Source organism: Papilio xuthus, unplaced genomic scaffold, assembly GCF_000836235.2.
Source record: "Papilio xuthus unplaced genomic scaffold, Pxut_1.1 DF827714.1, whole genome shotgun sequence".
In the NCBI taxonomy this organism is placed as follows: Eukaryota; Metazoa; Arthropoda; class Insecta; order Lepidoptera; family Papilionidae; genus Papilio; species Papilio xuthus.
This window is the reverse complement of record NW_013530935.1, coordinates 5,247,908-5,269,995: the sequence shown is the minus strand read 5'-3', so window position 1 is coordinate 5,269,995 and position 22,088 is coordinate 5,247,908. Positions and strand designations below refer to the sequence as shown.

Here is a 22,088-nt window from a genome sequence, read left to right as displayed (position 1 = left end):
CCCGCGCGGTCATCCGCCAACCAATGAATATACATACATGTTGTTGATCAATTGTGATCTTTAGTCAGTTTATAATATAACTAGGTATATTATAGTTAAGTGACGGGATTATAAATAAATCAATTAACTATTGGAGTATGATTTCTCAACAGCTAAGTTGTAAAATAATTTTTAGTAACGTTTTAATGTTAAATAACACTTTAAAAGCTGTAATAAAATCGTAAAATCGCCATCAATATATTTGCCAGCTTATAATATCAGTAGTTGGATTACAAACTGACTAAGTTCGTAATGTGACGGTGACATACCCGCTACAAGGTGCCGGCAGGAAGTTTACGCGGCACGTGCGCTCGCTTCCTTGCACAGGATGTTTTAAAATCCACGCGATTTCAATCGCCATGGGACTGTGCTGGGAATGAGGCGACTGTTTTCGATTACAATTGCGAATGTTGCCGTGTGCCTATTAATATCCTGTTTACACAATTAGCGTTTGATTGCTTTTGTGTTTAAAAATTGCCTCTTTGCTCAAATGAGAGAATGGTCATGTTTCCCGTTTAATTGATATACATTTAGCTCTGTCTTCCAAAAAAGGATAGGCAAAATTGCAGAATGCGAAAATATTTCCGTTGACTGTTAACTGAACGTCCGATTGTTTATTGACTCAACTGTTGCGGTTATTGCCGAGTGTAATTTGCGGTCACAAGATGTGATTGCGGTCGACTCCTAATCATTTCTGATGCGCCAAATGTTAGCTGTAATATTTGCAATTTATTATGTTTGTATGCAAATGACTAAAATGAGAAAACTATTCAACTCTAAATAATCTTTTAAATTAAATGTCTTTAAATTTGGTTGGTATTTTAATAATTTAAAAAAAGGTTTTAGTTCTTTTTTTGTTGCATAGACAAAAGAGCAGCCTCTATGCACGCGTAGAAAACGGTGTTTACTAAAATTAATACAAAAAACCGAGGCGTGCGCCATCTGGTGTCGGCGTTCAGAGACCGCGTTATATAACTGTTTGTTTTACAAATAAACTATCACGGCGCCCGGCTTCGCTTGATGCACTCCCATTCCATATGCATAAGTACAGACGATTAACTGAAATTGTGAAGTAGATATGTTTAATAGTTGACTGCATATTAAGTTAATTGGTTGACAGTGATATCTGTCATGTGTTTGTTAAAAAAAATATAAACATTTCAGTTTTTTTTTTATATCATAAGGAGGCAAACGAGCGAGCGGCCACCTGAAATCGCTGATATAGGGAAGTGAACGTTGTCCATAGACATACGCAATTGCATATGCGTTGCCTACCTTTAATCGACGGAGGAGAGGATGCACTGAAAGAAAAAATATTTTCCCTTTCCATGCATCCTCTCATGCGGAAAGTCCACTTCCCATCCTTTCCTTATAAGAAAAAAGGTGGGAAAGGAAAGAGGACTAAATTAGGCCTCCGGGACGCACATTCATCAGACAACACGCGGAATTGCTTCCACTTGACGCCTGTCTTCTGTGTAGTCGTGGTATTTCACCGGGCGAGCCGGGCTGATTCGTGCGAAGATGTTAAAGCGGGCTCTACCACTGTTAAATCAGTGTTTCCTATCTGATACTGTCCCTTATAAAGTAGTTACTTTCTTCTTACTATGTAGGTACAAGTATTCCTCATAGGTTCATGAAGAAATTTCTTTAAAATTGTAGTCTTTTTCAAGGTCTCTCTTTATTTACTAAGTTACAGTTACAAGTTACTAACATGTGTTAACGAGTCGACAAAACTGTAAATTTTACACATCATTTATACATTTCATAGATTCTATAATCCTTTAGAAATAAATCATCCAAAAATAATATCGTTGAAAGAACTATTTTAGAAATAGGGCTACGTAACAATAAAAAACGTAATCTATACGAGTTGATGTATCCATTTTTAAATACGGCCCAGGATAACCCTTCAGTAATGATATACGAGCTTAAGGCACATACCCAAAGTAACTTAACAGGGTTTAAGAAAAAAAAAGACCTCCCTTTTATATGTTTAACCTATTTAAGTCTATGGATCATAAAGTTAAAGTTATATCAAAGCTATTCCGATATTTTATGGAGATGATAATATTTTTTTTATTGAAAATAGAAAATGTAAGTAAAACCATGATTTAACTCTTTAATTTTTCTTATTAGTATTCTTTACAAATTTTTAATAGATTACCGAATTAAAACAGATAAATATCACGTCTACAAATTCTTTACTCTATGCATTATTTACTGTGGGCTTCTGACGTTAAATTCTCTGTAGAAAATATATTGTCATCCCTGTCTTACAGCTCTACAAAACAAAGATAATAATATGTTTTTAACGGAGATTTCAGTCTCAGAAACCCACGGTCAATAACCTACATCAGCCTTAGTTTTTATTAGAAATCCTGCATAACAAATATGGGTCTATTACTCTCCAAAATATTCTACTAATGTCTAGTATATTTCCTACACTATTTCTGGACTACATAAGTTTTAAATGGGATTAAATTGAAAAAGCAATAACATCGTCTTTATTTATAAAATCATCCCTTTCATTAATCTAAAAAGGAACATTGAATTAAAAAGGTCGGGTATTTTATACTCTTGTATACACACGTTTAATTTTATACGGTGGCAACGACCTCTCTCGATCTGTACGTAAGGACGGAACGATAAAGCTTATATATATCTAATGTTACCGAAATTTCAGAAACTGCATTAAAAACTTCCTCACTGCATAATACACCGCTAAATCCGAGTCCCTTAAATATGTCCCAAGTTTACGACGCTATTTGCTACACGAATATGTAATTAATAACGAATGCATTAAGGTTTTAAATAAGTTGAATATACATCTGCTTTCGACCACTGAAGGTTTAACGGTCATCGTACACTATCTATATATATAAAAGAAAGTCGTGTTAGTTACACTATTTATAACTCAAGAACGGCTTTACCGATATGCCTGAAAATTGGTGAGGAGGTAGCTTAGAGCCAGTAAACGGATATAGGATACTATATATTTTTTTTTCGAATTTATGCTGCTGAATGCTTAGATGGATGTGATGTAAATGGATGGATGGGTGTTTGAAGATATCTCTAGAACGACTGAACGGATCTCGACTAAATTTGGCCTTCGTAAAGGACATACTCTGAAAGAACACATGGGCTACACTTATTAAGTTTTTTATATATCCACGCAGACGGAGTCGCGGGCGATAACGAGTAAATGTTTATGCTGATGTAAAAAAAAAGATTTTATTGCATTTTATACTTTAAAGCTAAGAAAATATGAGCTATAATGTTATGATGAATATAATATCAACAGTATTTTATTTATTAGACGCGAGCAGTCAACTGAATGCATTTCTCAGTTTATTAGTTTTTACGCACCCTGTATTTCAAAGGTTACTCAACAAAGTTCGTGCATTATATTGAATTTAATGTTTGTAAGTGGGGAGTTTATTTTTGGGTTTGTTACAGATGTTTCGCTATTGCAAACGTTATTTTCGTACAAATTTCGTCATCTTATCCAATTATACGCCAATCAGAATAGATGTCCCATTTTATGCCAGTTTTATTTCGGAAAAGATTTATTAATTTTATATTTAACTAGCTTTCACCCGTGACTCCGTCAGTGTGAAATTAAACAAAGTTTTATGTAGCCTATGTGTTCTTCCAAACTATATTCTCCATCTAAACTTTCGCATTTATTAGTAAGATTTTATTTCAATATTTTAAAGGAAATAAGAAGTTTTGAAGTATAATTTTAAATTAGAATAGTCTGGAATAAAGAATTAAAAAAATAGAAACTGTCTTAAAAGACAATGTGTCATAAACATGGTCTTCTAAATATGTTGTCTGTTTCATAAAATGTTGAATTCATTTTCTTGCAACTCGATGTAATAAATTGTAATAAAAACATTGTAAATTATTCGTCACATTGTTTCAGAACCTAATGGATCCGAATAAGACGAGTTGAAATCGTCGTGAAATATGAAGCGAGCCGACATTGCGTTTTGGCGCGAAATGTCATTCGCTGTCACATTAGTGATCGCGGCTTTGGCGGGAATCGCTTCGGCCAGAGACATCGTTCTAGGTGAGTACAGATTATAAATTATTTATTTATTAATTATAATATTTACTGATTAATTATTATTATACACACTTACTTTAAATTCTATAAGCAAAATAGTGTAAGAATATGATCTTTTTCCACTGTTATTTGACTCAAGATATTTTTTTTACTTATATATTATACTGTCTCAAATACAGCCAGTGACTTTTTTTTGGCTGTTAAAAGCACTTTAAATACAGCCAGTAAATATAGTAAACTTTATAAATTCAAGGTTATTCTTGTTTAAAATCACGTGTTCAAACTAAAAGGACTCATTGCCAAAAAAACTTAACCCAAAATTTAACAATGGCCATACACGTGAAGAATTTTTATAGGGCTTATTAAATAGGAAATCGTTTATTTCGTATTCCTAACGTTACGAGTGTATATTAAGTAAAATCTTTGAAGTGTTGTTAGGAATCCAAATTCCGTTGCACGCGACTACGCATTCAAATTAATCGTTTCGAAACCTACATCGATGTTTTGTATCGATTATTTTTGGCAATCGGAAAGGATATCTTTCATATTTGTTATTCAATGCAAACGACATTGGCGCCATTATGATATTATAATTCGAAAAATCGATTCTAATCTTTTAATATTATGAAAAGGGTTGTGCAGTGTGAATTGCAAATTTAGAGCCCTTTTGATTTGTAAATTAATTTCCTTTCTATATCTTTTCCATATTTACCGTTAGACATAAATTACTTTAGATTTATAATATAACAATGAGTAAGAATCAAACATCTATACATTAAAATAAAGTAAAGAAAAATATTCATTTATTTCGCAAATTGTAAAATAGTGGTTTAGATGTTTTTTTAATAATACTTTTTAACTACTAATAAAAGTTTCGTATATGACGCGGCTCTATCTGGTGGAGCTTTACTTAATGTAATTAAGTATTTTTAACCACAAATTTACTGTAAAATGTCTTTATTTTCGGTTGACGAACGGAAAGGGTAATTCCTTCACGGGGACAAATCGATTGCAGTACAAACCCTCATTTGGTACTCATTAACTGGGCCGGATGCTTAGACAATTATGAAACCAGTCAAACGAGAACCTTTGCTTTCTTTTGTAAATTTTAATCGAACTCTTACACTCTACGAATGTACTGTAGAGATAGGTCTTGTTATGTTGGACGTTATGATTTATTAAATGCGACATCCCGACCACTGGCGACCAATCAGCTTTGCTCATGTCAATTTCATCTTTTTTTTCATCAGATGTCGTCTTTTCTTTTAAGAATTTTACTGCTTTTTGATTTACGATCTTCTTCGCTTTTGGTTTTTCTCTGTTTGTTTTTATGACTACATACAAAGATAGAAGATTTCGTTTAAAGATAAGCTCTATTATAAATAGTAAAAATAGGATTTTGACCTAAAACTTAGTCAGTTTTTTATATTAGGTGACAAACGAGCAAGTGGCCATCTTGATTAGACGAAACAGTGGAGCAACTGATACCCATAGACATTCGCAATTGCATATGCGTTGCCTAACTTTAATCGACCAAGGAGGGGAGCTACAAAAAGAAAATATTTCCCTTCTTATGCGTCCCATCCTCCATTTAATCCACTTCCGTGAGACATTATTGTAAACTTAAATACAAACGGCTAAACATTCATGTATATTCGTCCGGCGGCACCGACTAGTTTCGACCCCTTGGGGGCCCTTCATCAAAAACTTGAACAGCAACACCACCGACGCTTTAGTATCAACATCGTGGACGATGCCGGCGCACACCGCGCCCCCCGCCCCCTCAAGACGCGCCCTAAGAGCGCAGGCGCGTAGTAAGCGACGGGCCGCGTCCGCGAAATAGTACCAGTCCCACTCACCCTGATGTATGGCCCCCGATGGGCTCGAAACTAGTCGTTGCCGCCACCGGACGAATATACGTGAATGTTTAGCGGTTTTTTATATAAGTTTAGCAAGAATTAGAAAAGAAATAAGACTTAAATTAAAATGTTAGTAAATTTTCATGGTTATCATCGAATGCAAAATATTTCATTTGTTTGTTCTTGGTAAATAGCGCTATCATTCGATATGTCAATGTTCAAGAGATAAAATTATCCGAAATAATATCATAATTCAAACATGACTATCTCATAGATAAATAATAAATCGACTTTAAGGATAAACAAGCACGTTCCCTTTATTTGTTCAGGATGAAATTTGTTTTGCACCGGCGCCCAGAATATGCGGAAACATCATTGTAAATATTTATTGCACATACCAACTTGCTGAACAAAGATCAGAGGTGCTATCACGAATATTCGTGAGAATGTTTTCGTAAATATATCGGCAAAATTTGTATTATCCACCAAGAAATCTTTTGACATATTTCGCTGACGTTACGAAGGCGTGTCGCAAATATTCGTGCTAGGTGTTCTGTTAGTCTTGATATCTTTGGAATACAAGTAGTGGACTGATTTGGAACGTTTACAAAATAATTCGCTTTCTATAGGATGCGTAAAATATTCATAACTGAGATCAAGTCGAATATTTAAAATATCTATAAAAATTAACAATACCTTTGTTTATTTTTAGGGTTCCGTACCTCATAGGAAAAAACGGAACCCTCAGAGGATCACTTTGTTGTCTGTCCGCCTGTTTTAAATGTAATATATGGTTTTTAATTTAGAGCCATGTTAATTCGTTACAAAAGTAATTTTAAAAACAATTATTTGTTTCACTATATTTACCATAACAAGTTCACAGTTTAATTTATCGTATTAATTCGACACAATGACGTCACAGATTAAAAAGCAGCGTTAATAATGCAATTCCTTAGTTGTCTGTCTTCCTGTTGCATAAGAACAACAGTACTTTGTTCGACATATCGGGTATGCAAATGTATAAGCTTTAAATATAAACAACTAGCTGACGCCCGCGACGCCATCCGCGCGGTGTTAAAAAACAGTAGCCTATGTTTTCTTCCAGACTTCGTTCTACATCTATACAGCCGTTCTGGAGATACATTCAAACAAACATTCGCATTTATAATATTAGTAGGATTAAAAAAAAAATATCGACATCTTATCATCGTGTTAAGTCAATTAACTACTGGGGAATTATGAAATTAAACAGAAGTTTAGTCCACCTTTCTTATATGGAAAAGATGGGAAGGGGACGCGAATTTACTGAGGATAGGTAGTCGAGTAGGGTAGTAGGTGGGGTAGGTAGGTAGAGAGGGTAGGGTAGTCGTAAAGGATGTGCATTAAAGGTTCTGAACCCTTTTGACTGCTTACAAAAGGCAATGGACAACGGTTATACAGCCAAGTAAAACAAACGGTCGTTATATGATAGAAATTATTTTCTATTGTAGACTTACAATGCAGATTCCCCGATGAATACAAATGTGGAGTTAAGGCTCCAAGGGCGCCGCGGATGATCACGACTTTCCCAGCAGTATTGCGATGTCGGTCGTGTCCATGATGCGTTGATATGATGAACGTAGGATGCACACACGCCAAAGGTACCGACTTCCGATATGCACTCTATTGTTATTCCACGCGAAATACACTTTACTCGGTAAAAACTATTTATGAGAAGTATGTTTTTTTTTTAAATAAATGTTGTGGTAGGAATTTACTCTTATCTTCAAGATCTTTAAAAACAAAAGAAACAGGGGCGTATTCAGGTAAAGAATAAGCTAGATATAATATTTTGGGGGTCTTTGTCGGTTTGAATAAGAAGTAAAAACTGCATATTTTAAATTCTTTCAATATGAACTTTAACGTATAATATTGCTTTAAATTTAAATAGAAAAGATTGCTTTTGTGAAATTTTTATTTTGTTTTATTCCTTAGCCGCCCCCTGGCTTTGTCTAAAAATCGTTAACTTTTTAATCATTGAAATTGACAAAAGAATAAGTTCATAGTTAAAATTCAAAAGCGTGGTTTCAAAGGAACACAGAAATGTGATCGGACATAAAAGTCCGACATTCTTCGCCATGTTACTTGACAGTCTATTAACCTACCGCAGTCAATTGTTTTGAGGACTCATTTTAATGGGACGTAATACATTTGACATCTATAAAAACCCCCAACGGAGACTAAATAAACAAATCTCGATGAGTAAAGAGCTTAGAGTATAAAGAATCAGGACTTGACAAGCGAGCGTATATCTCTTTATTCAGAAAAATTAACAATAAGGCATATGTGCTTCTTTTGCGTGTGTTAATTTTTGAGTCATTATGCGTTTAATTTTTTAGCATGATATGCAAATATGTGATTGTTATTACTCCACCCTGCATCCCAGTGAAAAGTATTTAAATATTTTGTATAACGACGGCTCTGTCTAGTCCAATTCTTCATAGTCAAAGGAACGGAGTACATACAGAAATGGATATGACGCTTAAAGTGCCGTAAAAATTTTATAGTTGAAAGGGAAATAAATAGTTTTTCGCTCGCTCCATTTAGAACTTATACAATAAAAAGTTTACAGCGGTAAGAAAATAGATTTGTTGATAATGGTGCGGCGCTACGGCGGCCATCTTTAAACCTGAGATTCACGAGGTCAACGTACCTGAAAAAAAAGAACAACTAGGTGAAAATTATTGAAATTCATAATATAGAAACTCAATAAAAATAATAAACAGACAACCCTAATTTTCAATTACACATCTTTTAAAATTCAGTTCCAAAACTACTAGTATAATTTGAAATAGAGTTATTTTTATTAATTAAAATAGCGAAAAAAAACTTACATAACCTAAAATAAATATGGGTACATCACAAAGCCGCCCACAGACATTCAGAATAAAATAACTATGGTTTAAGTAAACGTCAAGACATTTCAAACGTTGATATATTTCCATGCAAAATAAACACTTCTCTTCAACAAGAATGCAAGAAAATTTGTCAGATCGTATCACGATAACAACGCAAGTGTGAAACGCCATAAATTAACCTTATTTTCATTTATACCAGCCCTACAGACATAAAACATTTGCAGGAATATCAACCTTATACCAAAGTTTTAAGGTCTATTTTGGTAAGTGAATGATTAAAATAAAACTATTTAGGGTTGTCAAAAAGCATGTTTGGATTAAATGGTCAATTAATCAGCAACGTTTGTACAGCAAATGATTTATTTTTAATGTCTTTTTATTCGTCTTAGGATACTTACTTTTATCCGTGGCTGGAAGACGACAAAGAAATGGAACAGTTTTTTATTTGGTGCATACTAAATTTGTAATTTTAATAATTTATAAATCTACTAGCTATCGCTATAAAGATACTTAATATATAGATAAGTTAAATAAAAAGCTCTTCAAGACATAAATTCTCTCAAATAGTATCCTCTGTCCGTCTCCTGGCTCTAAGCTACCTCCTCACAAATTTTCAGCCATATTGGTAAAGCCGTTCTTGAGTTATAAATAGTGTAACTAACACGACTTTCTTTAACATATATAGATATAAGATTAGTACTATCTAGACGTAGTTTTCAAGTATTTTTTTTATAAATACAAGTAAGAAAAGAGATGAAATTGATTTAAGTACACTGCAAGTTAGTGTCAGACGACCTTCAGGTATTATCAAGTCCTTCAAACTTCATCTGAATAACAAAGAAAATGATCGTATGATTTGAATTTTTCTATCAGATACGCTTATCTTAGAATTAAACTTATCTTTATATGTTCCACTCAATTTGTACTTTTATTGAGATGTTTCGTGTGAAAAATAACTGTTAAGTATTGAGTCATATAGTGATTTAAATGTAATAGCTGTCGCCTGCGACTCTGTCCGAGCGGAATTAATAAGTAGCCTATGTGTTCTTCCAGTCTATGTTCTACATCTGTGCCAAATTTCAGAGAGATCGGTTTAGCAGTTCCGGAGATATGGTACAACTAACATCCATCCATCCATTTAAACATTCGCATTTATAATATTAGTAAGATTTAATAGATTTTTATTGCAAAATAATATCTACTGATAAATTACTTATAGGGGGCTATCTTACTCCGATAACCGTAGAGTATTGAACGCTTCTTTCTCTAACAGCCAACTGTTATCAATTTGCAAGCGGTTCGCTTAGTAAATGATTGCAACATGGGTTTCAACTGTCTAAAATATGTAAAAAAAACATATTATTATCTCTGTGTTTTCTAAATAAATTAAAAAAAATATTTCCAATGTCCGTTCTATATTTTATTTGTTTATATATCTTTGTACATCAACAAAGAATATCTCAAGTATATCGGTCAAACTGAGCATGACCGATATGCAATTGATATGTCCGTTGCGCTTGAAATGATCCACTGTATCAAATCCTTTATCTGCCAATACGATACAGAAGTAATATTAATATGATATGTTGACGCAATACTAGCCGATTTTCATCAGTTGATATTAAAGAAAAAAACTAATTTATAACTATTGAAAAGCTACTAATTGTTCGCTATGACACAATTCGTTAGAAAGTTTAAAAAAAAAAACCTAATTTATAGGCTTTGTTTTCTTCTAGTTTATGTTCTACATGTATGCTAAATTTCAATGAGATCCATGCAGCCGTTCTGGAGATAACTTCTAACAAACATCCATCCAAATATTCGCATTTATATTAGTATGATTACAAAACCCATTTAACCTTACTATCCTCATCATCATCACTATACGTCTCCACCGTGGGGCTCGGAGCCTACCCTAAGTTAAGAGTGATTAGTCCATAGTCAACCACGCTTGTTCAGTGCGGGTTGACTTCACATATATCTTTGAATTTCTTCTCAGATATGTGCAGGTTGCATTACGATCTAATCTTACTATCCTGATTACCCTTAATCAGTCAGTCGGGCAAAAAAGCACATGGTTTTATTTAAATAATTCAATTTTTTTGGCATGTACAATTTATTCATGATAAAAAAGGATATTTGTCTAGAATTTTAAATATGTATTTATGGCATACATATTGATAAATACGGTTCCAAATAACAGGGGATGTTGTTATCCCAATGTGTACAAAACGTTGAACTAGCGTCGGATCTGCGCGTGCAGCCCTCTGTAAACATTACCAACTATGATATGCGCACAGTTCAGCGGCCGTCGATCTATATTTGTGATCGGTAAGGAAACTGCGCCATTTCTATACTATTTAACGACCTAAGGGTTATGTTTGTAAGAATTTTTCTTTTGTGAATAAATTTAGAATGTTTGGATGGATGAATGTTTCTTTGAAAGCATCACCGCAATGGCTCAACGGATCTAGCTGAAATTTTTTTTTTATATCAGAAGGCGGCAAACGAGCGAGCGGCCACCTGAAATCGCTAAAATAGCGAAGTGACCGTTGCCCATAGACATACGCAATTGCATATGCGTTGCCTACCTTTAATCGACGGAGGAGAGGATGCACAGAAAGAAAATATTTTCCCTTTCCATGCATCCTCTCATCCGGAAAGTCCACTTCCACTTCCCATCCTTTCCTTATAAGAAAAGGGTGGGAAGGGAAAGAGCTCTAAATTAGGCCTCCAGGACGCAATCTGACATAGATGTAGAACATAGGAAAAACATATAAGCTACTAATTAAGATTTTTTAATTCCGCGCGAATGAAGTCGAGGGCGTGAACTAGTCTGTATATATGACAAAGATGAAGTGGTACGAATACTAAGATATGAATTTATCCAAAAATTATTGCCTCATTTGTACTCGTTTAATAAATTTCGTACAAAATAAGATGTAAAAGGTTTTTGTAATTATGTCAGTAAAATAGAACGATCTCTAAACTGACATCAAAGGTTTCCATGTTTCTTCGAAGACTTTTTCAACTTGGTTCTTTAATGGTCCGCCCTAAGGACCATTAGCATAACAGCGAGTCGCGCCGTCAACGCAGTCCGAGGCAGTATGACAAATTATTCACTTACAAGTATTTACAACGATGATACTAAATCGAAGTATACTGTAAAATGAACTTTATAATAAGATGATAAGAGTCGAAGTTCCTTTGGATGATAAAGCAAAGACACTTGCTCAAGATTTTGAAGGCATATGGTGTCACCATATTTATTTTACAGTCTGCTGCTATTCTAGGAATATTCCACCGTATCTTTGAGTATTTCGGTTCAGGTGTCCAGATGTTGTATGCGTTTTGGTCATTTTGCGATCACATTGGCAGGGGAAGCCAAATCTGGACTTATTAGGTTTCTGGTTAGAGTTTGTGGATTTCTTGAGGGGAGTTTTGTTTTGTTTGTAGTTATATTTGTCTGTATCTAAGCTAATTAATGTCAGCCATATGATCGTTGATTAATTTTGATTTTGATATGTGTCAGTGGGGCTTAATAAACAAATGGTTAAGGAAGGTTTCAATAGATTTGAACTCTGTACATTTTAATCAATTTCAGTTTTCACTATAATTATCTGAGTCTGGACAGACAATTAACCTTTTGATTTTTAAAATACTTCTAATGTTTAATAGCTTTATTTATTTCTCTGCTTTTCGTTATAACCTTTCCTAAATTAACCTTTCCTATATTAAAATAAATAATCTTATTTTTTACGGCACTTGTGATATTTGGGCCCAAAGCTAATATATTTTAAAATGGTAGAAAATAAATTTTATAGAAGTTTTATTATCTTTTGAAGTTAAAATTCATTAATACAGAGGCACTGCATTTATCGGCTAGGCGTTAGGCGGCGGACTCAAAGAAATGCAGCATCGTATAAATAATTACGATTTTCTCACGAATACCAGATGTGCAGCCCTAGGAACAAAGATGCAATGGAGTTGTGTAAAAAATTAAATTATAATTAGTTACGATTTAGTGTAACGAAAAAAAACATCGTTCAAGGTGCTATCTCGTTTACTAGTTACGAGTACTTCTAAAGAAATCTATGTGTTTAGCTCCTGGATATTATTTTAAAACACCATAACTCCAACTAATAGTTACTCTTCATCATCATCAGCTCACTATACGTCCCCACCGAGGGGCTCCGAGCCTACCCTAAGTTAAGGGTGATTAGGCCATAGTCAACCACGCTGGTCAAGTGGTTGGTTGACTTCACACATATATTTAAATTTCTTCTCAGATATGTGCAGGTTGCACCACGATGTTTTCCTTCACCGTAAAAACGTCGGATAAATGTACATATGTAAATCGGAAATCACATTGGTACATGTCGGGATTCGAACCCAGGACCTGCAGATTACAAGTCAAGTGCTTGACCCCTGAGCCATCGACGCTCTTCTAATAGTTACTCTTAAAAATGATTTAAGTGCTGAAGTTTATAATAAAAATAGTTATATAATGTATATTAGCCAATCTAAATTGGTAATTTAATTATTTAAATATGCATAAAGCTAAAGTACAAGTAATATTTAATATTTTACAGTCGCCAATTTGTTCAAAATCTATCATATCTCAACACCAGCACGCTACGGCGCCCCGCGGTTCTAGCAATTGCCCGCATTTATTCCATTGCGTGACAAACATTATTTATATCACTAAAGTCATTTTAACATAGAAATCTTATATTTAATATATATACTTTGCAAACATAAAAGCAATCACTCTTTAAAAGAAAACACAGATAAGTTAAATTTGAATTGAATTTGATTTTAAAAGATTTATTACATTTATTATTATAACTACAAATCAATACAATTTATGTTATTATAATAAACTAAAAAATTTAAAAAAAGTGTTCTTTTTTTAAAAATTATAATATAAACTTTATATTTAAAGTTCATTTTCCATTTTTTTATATTGTTATCCTCTCTACATCTTTCTATGTTCATATTGGATCCGCAGATTTATCTCGGTAGACATTTTTTTGCGTTCTTTGTTTATTTATTTAAAAAAGACAACGGGTGTCAAGTTGCGCAAAAAATCGCGCAACGAGCTTCGCATTTTTTAACGCGTCTGTCTCAAGTGTGAAGGTTTATAATAAAAAAAACTTTACCTGAACTTTGAAAGTTAAAAGTATTTATTCTAATATAACGTTAATTATAAGTCGTAATTATAAATCTTAATAATTAAATTTAATCGAAACGAATACGTTCCTGACCTCATGAAAATTGTTATAGAAGTACATTGAATTTTTTTACTCAATATTTTACAAAAATAGTACATGTCTGAGACTTAAGTAATCACTTAAGCGTTAAATACTTCCTTCAAGTAATGTTCGTAATACATAGTATTTCATGTATTATATAAAATAGATTGTTCTAAAATATAGCCGTTTTAATTATTTACAGTTTCGAAAAATATAGGTTAAATAATTAATTCTGAGAGATTTTTTTATATGCGAATGTTTGGAAGGTTGGATGGAAGTATGTTTGTTAGAAGGTATCTCCGGAACGGCTGAACGTATTTTGATGTAATTTGTCATAAATGTAGAACACAGTCTGAAAGAACGCACAGGCTACTAATTATTTGAACTTATCGTTTATAACGACTAGTAATAAGTAACTGCATGTTTCTTTTGAGACGTCGGTGGCTCAGTGGTCAAGCACTTGACTTGCAATCTGCAGGTCCTGGGTTCGAATCCCGCCATGTACCAATGTGTTTTTCGATTTCCAATTTACATATGTACACTTATCCGACGTTCTTACGGTGAAGGAAAACATCGTGATGCAACCTGCACATATCTGAGAAGAAATTCAAAGATATGTGTGAAGTCAACCAACCCGCACTTGGCCAGCGTGGTTGACTATGGCCTAATCACCCTCAACTTAGGGTAGGCTCCGTGCCCCTCGGTGGGGACGTATAGTGAGCTGATGATGATGTTTCTTTTTACGTATATATAAAGTCTGAATATACGGACAATTCCGTGGAAATCTGTAGGCGAAAGGAACGTTACTAAACCCTTGTTTTTCTAATAAACATCGCGTATCGACTTACCCCGGCTTCACTTTACAATAACAACATCGGTTTTGTAACGGAATTCAAGCCACGGGTTTGTATAGCATGCTAACAGACTAACAAACGTGTAATGTGTTTTTGTTATGGTGCAAAATTTTGTATAATAATTTTACTAATAATAAAAATGCGAATTTTTGGATGGAAGTTTTTTAGAAGGTATCTTCAGAACGCCTGAATTCATCATGGATCTTTGGCGTAGATGTAGAATATAGTCTGGTAGAACACAAAGGCTACTTATTAAGATTTTTTTTTATTACGCGATGTCGAAGTCGCGGGCAACAACTATATTGGTTATAAACAGAAAGGTTAACCTAAAGATAAAGCAATGTGACCACTATTTTAGACATCTGCAAGGGTTTAAAATGTTGCAGATGCCTCGCCTATCTTTAATAAACAGGGGAGGGGACAGAAACAAAATTCCTCTTCTTTAACGTTCCCTCTCTTCGACAAATCCAGTTTCTTTACCAATCCAGCTTACTGATGTTATAAATGTTAAAGTTTGGATAAATAGATGGATTTTTTTTAGAAGATATCTCTGGAACGGCTCAACGGATCTTTATGAAGTTTAGCACAGATGTAGAACATAGTCTGGATGAACACATAGACTCCTTATGAAGTTTTTCTTCAGTCCTGAGATTTCTGGTGTCGCGGGCGACAAATAGTTCTTTATATAACGGTGCAGGGGACTTGAATTTAGCGTACATAATGTCTTAATATATTGAATTATGCTATAAGCTATAAGTAAACAGTATCTAGTGAAAGCTGTTATACATGTTAAATTAATCCTGTTTGGACACGTTCCAGAACATTCGATTGGAAATCGATTAATCCTTGCCATTGTATTCCGATGACGTACGTTATGTGACTTGTTTTGATATTTGCTTTTGATTTGTTGAACAGATGTGTTAAAAGGATTGTTGAAATCTTACTATACACATCATACACTATTCAAACAGTATTGTATTTACGAGATTTTCCGCTTTGGAAGAAACAAATCGGGTTAGTAAGATTTATTGTAAGCAACGAGGATGTATGAGAATTTGTAAGATTATAAAGAAGCGAGTTAGATATGCAAAGACCGGTTTAAATATAATTCAGAATTATATAACTACTAGATGTCGCCCACGTCTCCGTCCGCGCGGAATTAAAAACAAACTTAGTAAGTAGCCTATGTGTTCTTCCAGGCTATGTTCTACATCCATGCCAGACTTTAGCAACATCCATGCAGCCGATCCGGAGATATCTTAAAACAAACATCCATCCATCTAAACATACGCATTTATATTAGTAATATATCCTTAAGTATAATAATAATCCTGAGTAATTTCTGGCTCATCACATCACTAATCTTTCACCTGCGTTTGTAATGAATCTAAGGAAGTTAAACATAAAAGATACTCTGTAAAAATTATTTACCATATTTTTACTGCTATTATAAATGCGAAAGATTGAATGGATGTATCTATATTTTATTTATATAAAATAAGGGGGCAAACGAGCAGCAGGAACATCGAGGTGTTCAACAACGCCATGGACATCAGCAATACCAGAGGAACCGCAGATGCGTTGCTGGCCTTTGAGATATTTGTTACGTAATATCTTTAAAACTATATTAAATGAATTTCGATGAATTTTGACACTGATGTAGAATAGAAAAGACATAGGCTTACTTTATTTATAATTCAACACAAACTAAGTCGGGGGCAAACGTCTAGTAATAAACGCAACAGTACTCCGACTCCATTAAACTCTTTGTGGTGAACATTAAAATGTTCGATCCGAAAATAGAATTCGAACAAAGTCCGATACGAAACCGAAGCAGGAGCGTGGCGAGAGTAAATATTTATACAGAAATGATCTGCCGCCCTTGAACTTGCTCGGGTTAACCCGGACACCTATGGTGACGTCGCGAAACGGGAATAGACAGGACGAAACGTAATTAGTTATTTGCATTTCTCAAAAACAATCCTACAATTATGTTGTAATTTAAAAACAAAAACTTCGATGGAAATAATTATAATTGTAAAAATAACTAGCTATCGCCTGCGACTTCGTCCACACAGTCTTAAAAAACTTAATTATTTGCCTAGATTTTCTTCTAGACTATGTTCTATATCTATGTCTTTCAGAGAGATCCATGCAGCCGTTCTGGAGATACTTTCAAACAAACTTCCATCCATTTATACATTTGCATTTATAATAATAATAAGAAGTAAGATGAATAAATTACTTTGGTTAAATAGGTTCCCTTAGATCTTATAAGAAAACATGAGAAACATACTAACAAAATGAAGTTTAACAATGGTAGAACCCGCTTTAAGATCTTAGCACTAATTGGCCCGGCTCGCCCGGTAAAATACCACGACCACACAGAAGACAGGCGTCAAGTGGAAGCTATTCCCTGTTTCGTCTGATGAGTGTGCGTCCCGGAGGCCTAATTTACTCCTCTTTCTCTTCCCACCCTTTTTCTTCTAAGGAAAGTATGGGAAGTGGAAGTGGACTTTCCGGATGATAGGATGCATGGGAAGGGAAAATACTTCTTTCTGTGCATACTCTTCTCCGTCGATTAAAGGTAGGCAACGCATATGCAATTGCATATGTCTTTGGGCAACGGTCACTTCGCTATTTCATCGATTTCAGATGGCCACTCGCTCGTTTGCCACTTTATGATATAAAAAAGGAACATAGCCTTTTAAGATCGTATTTTTTCTTTTATTTACTTATATTAAAATTTATCAATCATACTGTAAACACGTGTATTAAAATGGATGTCTACAATCAAGGTAAATGAAGTTACACCTCTTACAAATGTATACATTTGTCGTAGTTAATAGTTGTTCGTTAGGGCGCATGTTCCCGCCAAGGTATCACTTTATCAAACTTTCCTATACCAAGAATGCAAATGTTTTACGATACGGAATTATTACCAATAGATACCATAAGGCAAAGGAAATAATTCTTAAGAAAATAGTGTTTTAAAAAACAATATTCGAAACTGGCATCAGTTTTTATTTTGACTAAACTAGAAGGCAATTGTAATCCATAGAATAACAGACACAATAATCTTAATATATTATTTTTGTATATACTAGCTGTAGCTCACAGATCCGTCTGCGTGACATAAAAAAACTTAATAAGTAGCCTATGTGTTCTTCCAGACTATGTTCTATACTGTGCAAAATTTCATCAAGATCCGTTGATTCGTTCCGAAGATACATTGAAACATCCAACCGTCTAAACATTCGCATTTATAATAATAGTAAGATGTATCTACCAATAAAATCTTATATATAAAATTCTCGTGTCACAATTTTCGTTCCCATACTCCGAAACGGCTTGACCGATTCTCATGAAATTTTGTGAGCATATTGAGTAGATCTGAGAATCGGCCAACATCTATTTTTAATCCCGCGCGGACGGAGTCGCGGGCGACAGCTATCATTGTAAAATCCTTAAATCATTATCTCAAGTTCAAATGTCTATCAAATCTAATAACACGCATATTATAAAGCAAACTATAAATTATTAGTACCCAATAACAAAGACTATGCAATTTATATCGAACGCAATAAAAGGAAATCAATTTGTTCGCAAAAGATCCGAACACCGAAAATAATTGCATTGTAAAGGTATAATTTTTTGTATGTCGGTTTTTTGTTTGTCTGCAAAAGATAACTGTTAGTTAAATGCACCAAGATAGGTCAGAAGTCTAGACTTTGTGGATTAGGTAGGTCTTAATTCAGCGTCAAGGTCAATTCGATCCGCCGTATTATATTGGAAATTACATTATTTGTAAACATGGGCTTTCACAGCCGAAACAACGATGTAAAACATAATATTTAATTCACAATCTATTAAAAAAAACGGAGCTATCGCACCAGTGGAAGCCTACGACAATTCTATTATTAGAGCAACTGGAATTCATTTTAATTAAGAATTTGTTATAGAATTCGTTATAAAGCCTGTATTATCTATACATATTTATAAAATTGGTTTGTCTGTATGTAATGTAAAATAGTCATATTTCCTACATTTGATGTATTTAAGTTGCTGATAACGACAAGCCAATATGAAAAATTTTATCCGTCTGTATGTCTGTCTGCAAGACCGCGTTTGTAACGGCTAATCTCCGGAACGGATAGACAAATTTTGACGGGACCTTGATGTCAAGGTAGCTGATGTGTGCGGGCATATTATAGGCTACTTTTTTTTAAATTCTGCGCTGATAAAGTTGCTGGCAACCGATAATCAATTATTCAAATGGGTCCTAAAAAATTGTATAAAATATTTCTTTGTTACAGTTCTTTTACAATTTAATTATAAATACGTAAACCAACTGGTTTACGTATTTATAATTAAATTAGAAAGATATAATATTAAACATTAAAATCAATAGCAAAGCTAATATCCTTTTATCAAGAAGAGCCACCCAGTATTAAAAGCGTGCAGATTGCATGCCTTAATTTAAATTTTAAATTAGAGCCTAGAATTTCTTGATCATTAGCGGCTAACTCAATTAGCTTGTACTATATGTTATCTGTAATTTACATAAACCTTGGTAAAAGTAAATATATTTGAGATAATAAAACATATACAAGCTATTAAAAATGTTTAAATAATAATAGAAAAGAAAAAAAAATAGCAATCGTTCTAGATTTAAAGGGAAGGTTAGTTTTCATAATTAAAATGAGCATATTTACGGAATTATTCTCTCCCTTCCTCTTATGTTTTTATCATATCTTTCGTCTCTTTCTTGTAACGAAATTGCCTGAACCATCGAATCGTTGAAATCATACATTGATTCCTTTTCTTTAATTCTATATTTTTTTATATCTTACTTCTTACTAATGTATGATGGATGGATGTTTGTTTGAAGGTAACTCCAGAACGACTGAACGGAGCTCGTACGATGTAGTCTGGAAGGACAGATAGGCTACTAATTATCTTTTTTTTAATTCCGCTCAGACGGAATCGCGGGCGACGGCTAATATTTCTATAAAGCAAAAACACAGGTAAAGGTCCGAGGTTGAGTTTAACAAGTAAATACAAGAGTGTTGAAGCTGCAAGATGTAAGGATAAGCATTTAAAAGCACGTTTAAGGCGTTGTAATGTTGACTATTGACCCACCGGACCAGTGCTAGCGCCTCTTGTTTCCTCGTAACGTTTCAACGCGTCACGAGTACAGCCTGATAAAGACTTATCCGTTTTCTATACATACAATTTAAAAGTTTCTCTATATAACAAAATGCAAGTGCATAACGAAGAGGACGTGTAATTTAAGTGTGCAGTCTTAGTAATATTATAATTGCGAATGTTTAGATGGATGTTTGTTAGAAGGTATCTGCAGAACAGCTGCATAGATCTCGCTGAAATTTGGCATATATGTAGAACATAGCCTGTAAGAACTTATATGCTAATAATTAAGTATTTTTAATTCCGCGCGGTCAGTCGCGGGCGACAGCTATATTGCTTAAAAGCGACTTGTACAGTCTGATTAAGAAGTCGGAAAATGATATTAATAATCACCTACTAATAAACACGTTTAAATATAGAAAAAGTTACGAAAAGTCAATAGAAATATTTAAAATCTAATTGTTCGGGCCCTAAGACTGGTTTGGTTGCTTATGGATTCTCTTAAAAAAGAAATTTTATGCCTCACATTTCGGACGAATGTGAGGCATAGAATGATACTAATACATATTTTTAAAATTCGAACACATATCCAAACTTTTTTTTACACACCTTGTTTTAAAAGCTCTCTGTGTGATAATACTAAAACCAGTAACCCAACCCTCATACCCCCAAGTACCACACGTATGCTCTCATACAAATAGAATGAATTGTTTTAAGTGTTTTCAAGTGTATTGTAAACATCGTTATGAGAAGTTTAAACAAAATGTAATTTATTTGTTTACAAGTTTCCAGGTAAGAAATTCTTGCAGTTTATTTGATACAGAAATAATTTTGTCAGACATTTCTATAACATCTTTGGCTAACTTACTGACATTTCCTTCATATCCTATTGTATATTTTGGACACTAAACCAGCTATAAAAATATTCATCATCAGCTCACTATACGTCTCCACCCAGGGGCTTGGCTACCCTAAGTTAAGGGTGATTAGGCCATAGTCAACCACGCTGGCCAAGTGCGGGTTGGTAGACTTCACACATATCTTTTAATTTCTTCTCAGATATGTGCAAGTTGCATCACGGTGTTTTCCTTCACCGTACGTCGGATAAATGTACACATGTAAATCAGAAATCGAAAAACACATTGGTACATGGCGAGATTCGAACCCAGGACATCCATATTGCAAGTCAAGTGCATGACCCCTGCAACACGTTCTCCATAAAAAAAATATTATTTTACGCATTTAAACGTCGAAGAGTTAATTTTAAATGCGGAAGATAGAAATAGAAAAAAAAAATCTGTTGCGGTTGTATATTTATAGTCTAAGAGCTAACGGACTTACACATTATAGGGTTACATCTCTTAACAAATTATTCAATGTCGCCAACTGACCTGAAGTAATCTCAAAGCGAGACCACACATCTTATACGGTCATAATTCAATTAAATTGCTCATGAAGCAAAGATTCGTTTTTACAAGATTAATGCATTATTGAGTTCTATTTGAGTTCAGTATGACGTATCGTACGATGCTCTCTCATACGACATGACTAAACTTGGTCTTCAAATCATAAGCTGTAGCGATTTAAGTAAGGAAATATCAAGATTTTCAGCTCTTGTTTAAAAAAATCATCAGCTCACTATAAGTCCTTAATAAGGGGCTCGGATCCCACCCTTAGTTAGGAGTGACTAAGCTATAGTCAACCACGCTGGCCCAGTGCGGGTTGACTTCACACATATCTTTGAATTTCTAAGCAGATATATGGAGGTTGCATCACAACAAATATAATTTAGGAAAACAGTTTAGTAGTGACTATAGTGCAACAAACTTATCTGACCCGGTGAGCAAAGTAGTAGATAACATAATTAGTTGTTTTGTTTTATGAGATAGAGAGAGATACTGATATCAGTGATACCGGGACATGGATGTTTGTGGGACTATAACAATAAATTTCATTGTTGAACTATT

At 34.0% G+C, this 22,088-nt stretch overlaps 1 protein-coding gene across 3 annotated transcripts in view; it reads left to right on the top strand.

Annotated features, from left to right (window-relative positions):
- The window catches only part of Btl (fibroblast growth factor receptor), a 74,008-nt gene that overhangs the window by 26,964 nt on the left and 24,956 nt on the right, over positions 1-22,088 (top strand). For all 3 annotated transcript variants that reach the window (XM_013310807.1, XM_013310809.1, XM_013310808.1), the window contains exon 2: positions 3,965-4,111. In XM_013310807.1, the coding sequence (XP_013166261.1) occupies positions 4,009-4,111 (103 nt within the window). In that variant the 5' untranslated portion in view covers positions 3,965-4,008. The remainder of the gene's footprint in view (positions 1-3,964; positions 4,112-22,088) is intronic.